Source organism: Mytilus galloprovincialis, chromosome 8 (genome assembly GCF_965363235.1).
Source record: "Mytilus galloprovincialis chromosome 8, xbMytGall1.hap1.1, whole genome shotgun sequence".
In the NCBI taxonomy this organism is placed as follows: domain Eukaryota; kingdom Metazoa; phylum Mollusca; class Bivalvia; order Mytilida; family Mytilidae; genus Mytilus; species Mytilus galloprovincialis.
In genome coordinates this window covers 76,479,130-76,493,198 of record NC_134845.1, presented here as the reverse complement: position 1 = coordinate 76,493,198, position 14,069 = coordinate 76,479,130, and the positions used below count along the sequence as shown (strand labels likewise).

Genomic DNA, 14,069 nt, shown 5'->3' with positions numbered 1-14,069 from the left:
TTGCAGTCCTTCTCTGTAGAAAAAGGATTGCTAGTGGATTCGATAATTGTAAAAATGAGACCCCCTTTTCCGCTTTGGGTTGGGATCCGTGTTGCTCATGTAGTCTTATGTCTTTTCTATGTTGTGTTTGGTATACTGTTGTTTGTTTGTCTTTTTCGTTTTTATCCGTTGCACTGTCCGTTTATTTTCGACATATGAATTTCGATGTCCATTTGATATGTTTCGCATCTCCTTGTGAACTTCGAAAGCAGCGATACCATGTAGTTGCAAGGACAAAATTTGTGGTATTAGTATTCTATCTAGTCCTGCGTGTAGTTTAGTGAATGTGATAGATATCTCCACCCGAGTAGACGTAGTCATTGGTATCGTCATTATACGTCACCTACTCTCTTATCAGAAACTTATGTCTTTTATGCAGAAGCTGTTGTGTATTCTTCATATTCGTACGAAACGTTATCCACTTCCCCATTTCTTTTTCTGTGCAACATCTGATGTACATCTTTCTAATTATCAAAGGTCTAAATAATCCGATAGGAATGGAAACAACGGTGAAAAGAATTTATCCAAGTTATGAAAATGGCAAAATTTTTGTAAAACAGTCACATCACTTACCAGCCAAGCCTGTTTCATACAGCTCATATCAAGCTCCTGACAGGCGCATACAAATTACGGTGGAATTAAAAAATGTTTTTACTCGCTCTGCCCTTCCCTTTAAGAATGTTTTCTGTTCATGTTATAATTATTATATTTAACTTGTGTCATTTATTAGTATTTTAAATATATGCTTGTTGTTCTGATACATCTGTCAGTGTGGCTTGAGATCATAACATAAGTTTATTTTATTCCAGTCACTGATGAGTCTTATGTAGACGAAACGCGCGTCTGGCGTATACAATTATAATCCTGGTACTTTTGATAACTATTTACACCACTGGGTCGATGCCACTGCTGGTGGACGTTTCGTCCCCGAGGGTATCACCAGCCCAGTAGTCAGCACTTCGGTGTTGACATGAATATTATATGCTAAATCATTAACTTTCTGACTCATTCACTTGAGTTAAAAACAAACGGAAATTTGTACTGCTGCTCTTCAAACAAATGTCACCTTAAGCCCGTAAACACGATGTCTTAGTTTGGTTGAAACTGTACGATTACGTTTAAGATAGTTAGTGCTCTCAAAAGACCTTTTTCAACGATTTGAATTTTACAGATAAGGTGAGATGACGAATAGACGAAAACTTCTGAAGTTAGCATTTTCTTAAGATTCTGCTACGAAACAAGAAGAGCATGTATGACTCTTGTGAGCGTCTAAATGTTATTTCAATATACAAAAAAAGAAAAAAAGAGCTCGTTAAGATCCTCATTATTAGTGACACGACAGACCTTTAAACTCTTTTTTATCAATAACTTTAATACTTGTTGATCAACCGTAGTCGATCTTATCTGAAAAGAATGCATTATATCATTCTAAAATTTTAAATTGTTTATATTTTATATTCTTTATATTGTGCATGTTGTAAGAATTTTATAATTTGTTCATATAAAAGAAAAAAATCAAATCCTCACAAAAAACAAAAAAACGGAATACAGCTTTACATATTTGTTGTCGAAGTGATTTAATATTGCAGATTTGTCAAACTACAGGTAGGTGACAATTTTATACTACTACTATTCGCTTGCAGGGAACAAAATTATATCCATATTTAGTACCTCATTATCAAAAATTCCAAACTTAGGAATTTCCTTGAATGAGACTGTGATTACATTGACCTTTGATAGTTCATATACACTATGTTTGTTGTATATCGTATCGAGCAGAGTTGGTAAAACGCCAAGAATGGACAACTTATTAATAACATTTGAAATCGTTCTTACGATCAACGAGTTTTCTAATTTCTAGACTTATATATATGCAAGTAATCAATAGTGTTAGATGGAAATGCAGTCAAGGAATTCCATAACGAGATATTTTCTATGTGAAGGCGGTGTCGTCTTTTAAAATGAAAGAATCACAGAACTAAAGATTTGTTATCACATAATTGTAGAAACAAACGGATGCAGGCAAATTCATTGCACTTTAAGACTAGCCTCGAACAAAACCGTTACAGAATGTGTGACACAGGGAATACAATCAGGCTGCAGCACACGGAAGCGAGAACTATTTGTACAAAGTATTTTGTTTCAGATGGTCTAATATCGTTAATGTAATAGTATTCGTAGATGATTTTGTCATGGGTTACTGTGTCGGTGATCTGTCTGTGTCATTAGTCGGCGTCGTAAAATATTGATAATACCTACTTTTAGTTAATGATAAGGTGGTGTTCTATATAAATACAATACCAACTAGAACGCCCACTAAAAGCAATTAGAACCATCTTATTCTTGTTTATCGTACCATGATAACAAATCGTTTCTCGAACATCGTGAAATCGTTATTTGTTTTTTTTTAATCCCTACCACAAAATTAATAAAACCTTTAAGACGATGTCTACCTGTTGATACTTTTTATAATGTTTGTTTGTTATTTTGTATTAATATGGATCTTGTCTATAAACCAGCTTTGATTATTTGGAATATCTGCTTATTTTCACTTCTTCGTACGAAATTTGTATGAACAACAACATTATTGTCCTTAAATCTGCACAGGGAAGTTTTAGCTAGCTCTAATTGTATAGTTTTATTGTAGATATTCACCCCAATTTGTATCTAGTGTTAAGTTATACATTTATATGACATAACTTTCTTGGTATTCCTAATTATTGGAAGAATTTTATACACATAAGAAGTATACCTAACACGACAAAGTTATTTTTCATTTACCTGTAGATATTATAAAAACCGTTTTTTTCATAAGTAATTATTTTCGAAGGGTTACATATTTCGCGTTGGTGTTTTGCCATGGTTTGTTTGGACTTGTTTGTTTGCGTTTTGGCCTATTATGTCTGTCCCTAATATTTTATTAACTGTGTATTTGCATCCAGGTATCGCAGATCAAATTTATTCGTTCATAGTGTGTTAATTTACGCTTTTTGATTGAGTCAAGCCTTCCAATTGATATTTTATCGTGTGGTTTTCTATGTTGTGATTTTATATTTGTTTCAGAAAAGAGGAGAAGGTTTGGTACCATTATAAAACGTTTAATCCCCCTGCAAATGTTTGCACCTAATTTAAGTCAGGAATCTGATGTACAGTAGTTGTCGTTTGTTTATGTAATTTATACGTGTATCTCGTTTCTCGTTTTTTATATAGATTATACCGTTGGTTTTCCCGTTTGAATGGTTTTACACTAGTAATTTTGGGGCTATTTATAGCTTTTTATTCGGTGTGAGCCAAGGCTCCGTGTTGAAGGCCGTACATTGACCTGTAATGGTTTACTTTTATAAATTGTTATTTGGATGGAGAAATGTCTCATTGGCACTCACACCATATCTTCATATATCTATGTAAGATGTGGTTTATACGTCAGTAAGTTAACAATCTACAGAATGAACAAAACCAGGACGCCAAGTCATCTAGAGGTATACTTAAGGTCTTGAAATTTGTTATGTTTTTTTTTCTATTCATAGTTTGGATACGTATTCTTGAAGTTCAATTGCAATATTTTTATTTTTGGTAACATGTTCATTAAAAATTCAATAAGCTGTTACAACTTCAGAATAAACACACGCAATAAAGATGATTTATGAAATATGCAAAGACAAAGTCTTCAATTAAATGTATCGGAACTGGAACTTCCAAATTTTAGATTTAAAATGTTTCTTTTTCCATAGAAGGAGAAGACCAATATAAATGGAAAATACTTTAAATGAGAATGATAAAAGCGAAGTATATCATAAATATGATAATCATCAGGAGGATCCAATGTATTCAGTGAAATTAAGACTTCTTTCTGAATGCCAGAGCCTTGTTGGAAATGATAGACAAGGAAGATCACCTCTGAACATTGCTGTTATTGGACAAATTGGTTGCGGAAAGTCGTCGTTTCTTAACACGATTTTTACCAGTTTTAATACAGATTGTTGGCGGGATATAGCTACATCAGGATTTTTTAAGATAGAAGGTCCTCAACTACATTGCACTGAGCGGTTTAGAAGGTAAGTGAAATTAAAAGATGTGTATGAAGAAACAATGGGCAATGCACAGGCATTTCATTATTTATGTATCCTAAAAATGACATCCAGTTTGCATTCATTTGATATTAAAGTGCTATTCAAATGATGTATGAATAACTTGAACTCCGTGTACACTTCTTCATAATACTTTCATTCAATGCAAAAGGTAAACTTGCTATTCCAAAACGTTGCTTTTCATCAAATGTTCAGTATAACTTGCTTGATACTGCTGTTGGTGAACCATCCGAACGCACGTAACCAGTCGTTAATGATCAATACTTCTACTTCGGCAATATTGAATATAAAACATGTTGATTGTAAATTTTAAGATGGAAGGGTTTTAAACCTTAGTTTGCAATACTCATAGTCAAATATGTAAATTGACACGACGCGGTCTTTTTTATTGTTTTTCTTATCATTGTATGCTACTTTATATGTTGTCTCGTAGCGTTTTGATACGATAGTATACCATATGATATACTCAATACCACTTATGATAGGAGATATAGGTGGCTTGGAAATATTTTCATGGATATAATATATTCGATGAAAAAAAAGGTTTAATTTTATTTCCAATTCACTTTTTGAACCGTTTTTGCACAACTTTTTTGAACTTTGAGTCTTCAATGCTCTTCAACTTCGTACTTGTTTGGCTCTATAACTATTTTGATCTGAGCGTCACTGATAAGTTTTATGTAGACGACTGGCGTATTATAAATCATAATCCTGGTACCTTTGATTACTATTTACACCACTGGCTCGATTTCACTGCTGGTTGACGTTTCGTCCCTAAACGGTATCACGAGTAGTCAGCACTTCGGTCGGTGTTGACATGACTATCAATTAAATGGTTATCTTTATAAATTTCCTGTTGCAAAACTTTGGATTTTTCGAAAACCTAAGGATTTTCTGATCGAAGAAAAAGATCACCTTAGCCGTTTTGGCCCAACTTTTGGGTCGTCAATGCCATTTAAATTTGTACTTGTGTGGCTTTATAACTATTTTTATCTGAGCGTCAATGATGAGTCTTACAATTATTTAGTAAAATGAGCCACTCAGATTAAAAGACAAATATATAAGCTTCTTTCTATGTCACATATAACAATATTCCAACACTCATTTAGGTATTATTATTCTTCCTTGTGAATATCTGTTTCACAGATGACGACGGATATGTTTCAATAGTCGTAACCATAATTCTCCTATCCATTTCCCCTAATGTGACATACCGAATAATATTTATCACCGGGTTTGTAATTTCCTAAGCAGATGGAGTATGATCTGATTATCCTTCCTGGACAGATGAGATCAATCTTAGTTGTTTGGTTTGGGTTAGTGATTCTATATAAGTCTCTATAAGTTTTTATGTTGTGTTTTTTATACTTTTGTTTGCCTTTTGTTCTTTTCTTTTTTTGTTCCGGTGTTGTCAGTTTATATAAAATTGAGAAAGGAAATGGTGAATATGTCAAAGCGACAACCACCCGACCATAGAGCAAACAACAGCCGAAGGCAACCAATGGGTCTTCAATGTAGCGAGAATTCCCGCACCCGTAGGTGTCCTTCAGCTGGCCCCTAAAATATGCATAATAGTACAGTGATAATGGACGTCATACTAAACTCCGAATTATACACAAGAAACTAAAATTTAAAATCATACAAGACTAACAAAGGCCAGAGGCTCCTGACTTGGGACAGGCGCAAAATTGCGGCGGGGTTAAACATGTTTATGAGATCTCAACCCTCCCCCTATACCTCTAGCCAATGTAGAAAAGTAAAAGAATAACAATACGCACATTAAAATTCAGTTCAAGAGAAGTCCGAGTCTGATGTCAAAAGATGTAACAAAAAAAAAATAAATAAAATGACAATAATACATAAATAACAACAGACTACTAGCAGTTAACTGACATGCCAGCTCCAGACCTCAATTAAACTGATTGAAAGATTATGTCTTCATCATATGAATATCAGGTACAATCCCTCCCGTTAGGGGTTTAGTATCATACTATCATAAAATATATGAGAAGAACATAACCCGTGTCATGCCAACAACTGTTTTTTTAGAAATAAATGTGTTTAGTTCCGATGCAAAGACCCTATCAGTGAATCAATGTTAAAGCCAAAATATGCAATCTTTAATGACCTGACAACAGTATCGTAACTATATCCCCTTTTAATAAGTCTATTTAAAGGTTTTGTTAGTTTCTGAGGAGAATACTGACATTTTTGTGCTTTATAAAGAATATTTCCATAAAATTTTGGATGTGAAATACCTGAACGTATAAGATGTCTGCATGTTGAGTTATATTTACGAATTATTTCCTTATACCGGTGATAAAATTTAGTAAATGTTTTGACCAGTTTGTGATATCGAAAACCCTGGTGTAATAATTTTTCAGTAATACATAAATTTCTCTCGCTAAAATCTAATACATTGTTACATACACGAGCGAATCGTACAAGTTGAGATATATAAACACCATAAGATGGTGACAAGGGAACGTCACCATCTAAAAATGGATAATTAACAATAGGAAATGAAAAATCATCTCTTTTATCATAAATTTTTGTATTAAGCTTCCCGTTTATGATATAGATATCAAGATCGAGGAAAGGGCAGTGGTCATTGTTATCATTAGCTTTATTTAAAGTAAGTTCTACAGGATAAATTTCTTTAGTATACATACTGAAGTCGTCATTATTTAGAGCCAATATATCATCCAAATATCTAAAAGTATTGTTAAATTTTTGTATCAAATGTTGTTTTGATGGGTCTTTGCTAATTTTAGTCATAAATTGTAACTCATAACAATACAAAAACAGGTCCGCAATAAGTGGTGCACAGTTAGTCCCCATTGGAATTCCAATAACTTGACGATATATGGAATCTCCAAAGCGAACAAAAATGTTATCAAGTAAAAATTCAAGTGCATAAATAGTATCAAAGCATGTCCAATTGACATAGTTCTTTTGTTTATTGCTACTAAAAAATGATCTAAAAGAGTTTGAACATATGTACTCGCATTCCGACTTTTTAAATGCCCAGTTAATTAGGGATGTGAATTTTTTCTTAATAAGAATATGAGGCAAAGTGGTATATAGGGTAGAAAAATCAAAACTTTGAACAGATTCAAAATCACCAATATATGCATGCAATTTATCAAGTACTTCCAACGAGTTTTTGACACTCCAAAAGTAATTAATTCCACTATTTTCAAAGGCCTTATTTGAACAATTTATTATCAGGTTTTTTATTGTACCAAGTGTACTAGTAAGTAAAACAGACAATTTAGTAGTTGAACAATGGCTGGAAGATGAAATAAATCTATATTTGTAAGGTTTTTTGTGCAGCTTCGGAAGCCAGTACATAGTTGGGACTTTCATTGTGTTTGGTTCTGCTTGTAAAGAAGTAGCTAAAAGTTTATGTTTGTTACAGATGTCGTTTTCTGAAAATGAAGTCAGTTGGAATGTTGGTGAATTCGTGATTTCCTTTTGCAGAACCTCTATATAAAATTTACGTCAAACAATAATGATATTATTAGCAGCTTTATCAGCCGGGACAAAAACAAATTCCTTGGCTAGTTCTGTTAGTTTATTTTTGATACGCGAAATAGGGTTTTTATAGTTTTTGTTGAGGGTAAAATGTTCTTTAAAATGTTGTATTCGAATATCAACTATCTTCATTACTGAATTAAAAAAAGAGTCCAAAGATTTTTTGTCAGCTTTTTCCCGTTTTACCCATTTCAAACAGTAGGCGCGGAGTGAGTCGTTGATGATATTACGACACTCATTCCAGTTAATAGTTGACGGGGGACGATATTTAGGTCCTTTACTGAGGAATGATTTTAACTCTCGGTCGCGAACGATGTTAAGGTCTCCTGTTATAACATGGGAAATTGGTCCATAGGTGTATTCTGAATTACTGCAATTACACGACATAGGTGTATTGTCAGTGATATTTACATCTTTACACAATTGGCTATAATTAAACACATATTTTCGGGTAGATTTCTTGTAAATATAACAAATGAGAGGGAGTTCAGTATTATCAAAATATCCAGGAATTTGGTCTTTAACAGAATGGTCGTTAAAAATACCGGCAATATTTACAAAATCAAAACCTTTATTGACATACTTTATTTTAATAAAATGTTTTTTATGATCTTCAGGGCGATCAATTTTTGGAAACAGTTTAGAATAACAATATGCCATTATAATTTGGACAATTTCATACTTAGGACTGTAATATGAAATTGTGTTGCAATCCTCTAAAATTTTATTTAATTTATTTATAGGTAAAGAACAAAGCTTGGTTAACAGATAATGTCTGCCGTTGTTTTTTGAAATGGAAATTAGGTCCGAAATATTTGTATGGTTGGTCCGAAATTTTCTTTGATTGCGATTTTTTCTGCGTCCATGAGAACGATTTTTACGAACAGTTTTAGAAACTATATCCAAAATGTTAACAGAATCGGTTCTTGATATATTGCCAATTCCCATGATATTATCATTAAGACCGAGAGGGTAGACTGTCTGTAATTTTTTAATCCAATTTAATTCATTTATTTTTCGTGATCGTACAAACTTGGAATGAGATTCACCAGGCTGCTTATTTACTACTTCTAAAGGTTGAACTGTTAAATATTTAATAGGATGACTGTGCTTCTTAAGATGTTGATAATTTGGTCTTTAACAGAATGGTCGTTAAAAATACCGGCAATATTTACAAAATCAAAACCTTTATTGACATACTTTATTTTAATAAAATGTTTTTTATGATCTTCAGGGCGATCATGCACTTTTGAGTTTGAATGTCACTTTGGTATCTTTCTTCTCTCTTTTGCACGAATAACTGATGTTATTAAGTTTGATTTTTGATTTTGAACGTGTATAATAAAAACATCCAACATACAATCAATCATGCTCACTGAAGAAGGTGAGATATTTAAGCGCTATACTCTTATTCTTAACCGATCGTTGTTCTCCATGGCACTTCTTTTTTTTCTTCAATTGGTCGAGGTTTAAAAGAAAAAGATCAAGTGCTAAAAATAGTACAATACAATTAATCGTTATCTGCATATCCGAGGACCTTAAAAGTATTTGATTTATCTTAGCCATATCGTTAAAAGAACTTTGTGTTATTGGCAGTATTTGGTAGTGACTATTACAATCACATCCTTTTTTTTTTAATTGTTGAACACCAAGTTTCCCACGAGTTATTGTGTTGTTTGAAACTGTTTGGTAAATCTATAAGCTAACACAGCCACATGTTCATTCATGCGAGTGCATAGATAAGACATTATATTAGGACATCTCTAGCCGTCTTCTGTATTTTGTATTGCGTTCAACAGAGTGGCTACAAGTGTTTTTGATCCCTACGTGCGTGACTACGTATTTGTACATCCTACATAACCAATCTAACATCCCATATTTGACAAGGCTAACTGCTGGAACTTGAGCAGTCCAGGGATGATTATATTTCGACACACAAGTCATTCATGTCATTGGGACATAAAGTCCTTTAAAGATAGAATATGTTCATTAGTAATGTTATCAAAATCCCCAAATTTACCCTTTATTTAAAGAGTGATTTCTCTCTTCGAACACACTAACACTAATAAGAAGAGTAAAGTTTCTCCACTTTTCGTTATTACGGATTACATTCGAATGAGTGAAGATTTTAATTAACTCTTCAACAAAAATATTCTGGAACGTTGACTTTAGATTAAGTAAATAACAGTACACTAACATCAACTATTAGCTATATATAGGCTGCAACGAGAGGGAACTAGCAAGAAATACACATAAAATTGTATTTTAATAGCTTTTCAAAGAAAGACTATTACCGAGCTACGAATGACGAAGGTGTCCTGATGCCGACGTATTTGGACATGACTGGTTTTCCTGATGAAAATACTAAAACTGTTTTGGACCTGTTGGAGATAATATTTTCTGGTCGAATCACTGAAAATCAGAAACTGGCTGATATCGAGAAAGGAATCAAGTCTATTTCATCAGAAGCTGTGACATATTATAATAAAGAGGTCAGTCATTTACCGGTGGATCGAATCATTGTTGTGTCTACACTAGATCCTGACTCACCACTTCCTAGATACCTTTTATCTGCCATTTCTGAAGCTGCCAAAAAAGTCAGAGGTAAGTTTAGATAGTTTACCGCTGTTCAATAGTTATAATTCGATTAAACAAAAACAAATCAGGGTACCAAATTAAAACCGAGTGAACCACATCAACAAATTGTAAGCTATTTATGAATGGTGCCAATGACTGCATCGGCAGTAGTAACCATGCACATGCAGATGCATCTGCTCTGCACAAATTCGATAGACAGTTTGATATCATTACTTTTATAGTGGAGCGGCGAATTTTGAAATAAGTCGCTTACTTACCGAGTTTGAATTAGTAAATATCTCATGGAATTTTAATGGTTTAAATTGTATTTCAATTATTCAGCTTTAGAACAATCTTTGTCGTGAATATCAAGTGTGGTACAAATGACGTTGAAAACAGTCGTAAATGACGTTATCCAAATTACAACGAATACCCCACTGCTGATTCGGTAGACAGATTTCATAACTAACGCCTTCTAAAAAATATTTGAGGACGAAATTGGTAAATAAAGTTATCCTTGAACCTCATACACTATAGGTCATTTTTTAAGTAGTCCTTTATATAAAGTACAATTCATCTTAAAATGGTGAAAAATTGCACCGAAAGATAAATTCGTCAGAAGATAAATATTTGGATAAATATCTGCTTTTTATTAAGATTTTGAATCCTGATATTTGTCACACATTAAGCGACACTGTTGTGGTTTCTAGGTATACGCGATTAAAATAAGGTCATTTGGAGACATTATCAAGCTGATTTCTTGTTCGTTGTCGATTTTTTTATGTTGTTTATCCGTTTATGTTGAATATAACCAAGAAAGTGAATGTCCTTGTAGGGTTCGTTTGGTTTTCATGTGTTATTGATTTGTTTTGTATTCAAGAAAATGAACAAATTTACTGTCTCGTAAAAATTGGCTCAACCTGATTCCGAGAAAGGGCGAGTTGTAGTTGGTGTTTACAAATGCATTATCTGCGATTCTGGTGTTGATGAAATATTAATTATATCAACAGAATCTGGACGAAAAAAGTTTGATAAATGCTGCAGCAAAAGAGGCGTGATGATTTGTTTTTTTTTTAAATGAATTCTGTAATGGTAAAGGAACTGTACCAACCGATTTAGGTTTATAGGTCGTGAAATAAAAGCTGTGCAAGTGAGCATAATTTGAAATCAGTAGCACATTCTTTGGCTTAAAAGAAAAATATATAGATCCTTGTTTATCAAATCCTTTGCTTTCTGAATATAATGTTCATCCTCTCACTTCATCAAAGTGTGTCCTTTGCAATAAACTATCTCATAAAAAGGTGATAACATTACATACCATTGCATCTGTTGAAAGATAAGCAAAAATAAAAGATGCTGCTGTTAGAAGAGGGACGGAAAATACCATAGGGACTGTCAAACTCATAAATAGAAAATAAACTGACAACATCATTGTTAAAATAAAAAAGACAAACATGCGACGCTGAATTGATTTATCAACTTAAGCAAGAGCATTTGCTCAATAATGCATGCGCAGTTTATAATGCTTCATAAAGACCAAAAACCACTGATAAAAGCTAAACTTGAGAAGCACTACAGGGTTTTCATTGTAATCTCTGCTCAACATGGACAACGTTTAATCTAGCATCGTATTTGCTAGCGATATTCTAATGCAGATGCTGTTTAGGCCTAAAATAATGTCAATGCAGAATTAGAATTGTCATTGGTAGCTTTAAAGTTACTAGACGATTAATACCAGTTTACGTCATTATTTTGCCTATGGATCTAGTTGTCATCGATATTCTGCAGTGCGTTCATACCTTGAGTGGGTGTGATTTCACTTTAACCTTTTTTTGGCATAGGTAAAATGTCAGTATTCAACCTTCTAAGGACAAAACCCAGCCGCTTGATTTATCTGTAGCCTTTACACAGGATGATATTGACAGTTGCTGCTAGGGTCTTTAATACTTCTTCGATTCGAAATAAAAATTTAAGAAATTGCACAACAATCCAAAATTTGCTTAGACATCAGTTGACAATAGATATAGATAAATAAAGGCAACAGTAGTATACCGCTGTTCGAAACTCATAAATCGATAGAAAAAACAAATCCGGGTTAGAAACTAAAACTGAGGGAAACGCATTAAATATAAGAGAAGAACAACGACACAACAGTAAAATGTAACACACACAGAAACGAACTAAGCATTAGACAAAATCCGTTAAGTCTAATTAGGCTTCCGCCATGTGAATCACTATTTCAATAAACATATTATGTGCTATGTGACAAAGCAAAATTTTCGGTCGGCAAATTTAGCCAACCCCAAAAATGGCCCACCGTGTGCCGTTTGTTAAAAAATTGTGCAAAATGACAAGCTGGAGCAAGTTTTTCTGTAAGGGACAAATGAAATCAGACATCCAAAAATATTTTATCTGTTCGTATAAGGAGGATAATAATTCCAGGAAGCATGAGTTTGCAAGGAGTAGGGTCTCCGTTGCACTCAGATGTGCTTTTGTCAAAACGTAGTAAGTTGCAACAATACGACGGCCGTATCAGCCGATATAGCTGATGACTCAGATGAATTACCATCAAAATTATTTTTAGACATATTTAGTAACTATAATTTAATTTTGTATGGAAACTGTCATGTCTCACTTTTTGTATTTGTTATACTTGTTTATAAGTTCTTATACTGTTATACTTCTTTATAAGTACTTATACTGTTTGAAAGCACTTTTATTCGTGGGGAACCAATTTTCGTGGTTTTCGTGGATGACTTTATCCACGAATTTAAGTGTCCAACGAAATAAGACAACTGTTATCCAAATCAAGACATGGAAGATCACAAGTGTAGGTTTTGCTACTGATACAATGGAGATCACTTTTAACCTCTCATTAAATCTGTCAGGAGAACTGTTCTAGAACAGTACGTAGAACTGTCAGCCTGACACCTTTTAGTCAGTTCTAGGTTAGAACTGTTCTAGCTAGAACTGATTTGGTCAGTTCTACCTAGAACTGATTTGGACAGTTCTACCTAGAACTGATCCTGACAGTTCTACCCTAGAACAGTTTTAGACAGTTTTAACTAAAACTGCCCAAATATTTGGTCAGTTCTACTTCTAGAACAGTTCTACGGTTAGAATTGATTTCTAATTCTACGGCTAGAATTGATTTTTATAAATTCTACGGCTAGAATTGATTTTTATAAATTCTACGGCCAGAATTGATTTATAAATTGATTTATAAATTCTACGGCTAAAATTGATTTATAAATTTTACGGCTAAAATTGATTTATAGATTTTACGGCTAAAATTGATTTATAAATTCTACGGCTAGAGTTGATTTATAAGTTTTAAGAACTCTTAATATAAAGGCTTGGGTAATTATTTGGACAACAAGAGAACATGTTTAACCTGTTAACTCCGCCATATTCTGTAGTGGCGGATCCAGAACTTTTCCTAAGGGGGGGGGGGGGGTGGCGCTAACTGACCTAAGGGGGTTCCACTCCAGTCATGCATCAGTGATTCCCTATATAATCAACCAAATTTTTCCCACGAAAGGGGGGGCGGCCCCCTCAGCCACCCCCTGGATCCGCCTATGTTCTGCATGTATGTGCCTGTTCGAAGTCAGGAGCATGTGATTCAGTGATTTTCTTTTGTTGATGTGTTACATAAATTATTTGTTTTTCTTTCATTTTTGTACATAAATTAGGCTGTTAGTATTAGGGTGGCATTATTATTTGAATTGTTTTACATTTGTTATTCCAGGAGTCACATAACAAATTTATCGGACCTCATTAACCAATATAATATCAGTTTACAAGTAGTTTTCCTAACTCGGACGACCT

The 14,069-nt window shown here is 33.5% G+C and overlaps 1 protein-coding gene across 1 annotated transcript in view; it reads left to right on the top strand.

Moving 5' to 3' along the window:
• The first annotated feature begins 3,784 nt into the window (after nt 1-3,784).
• LOC143043779 (uncharacterized) overlaps nt 3,785-14,069 on the top strand; it is a 29,157-nt gene continuing 18,872 nt past the window's right edge. Inside the window, exons 1-2 of the mRNA XM_076215957.1 lie at nt 3,785-4,094; nt 9,937-10,268. Of these exons, the coding sequence (XP_076072072.1) occupies nt 3,790-4,094; nt 9,937-10,268 (637 nt within the window). The 5' untranslated portion in view covers nt 3,785-3,789. The remainder of the gene's footprint in view (nt 4,095-9,936; nt 10,269-14,069) is intronic.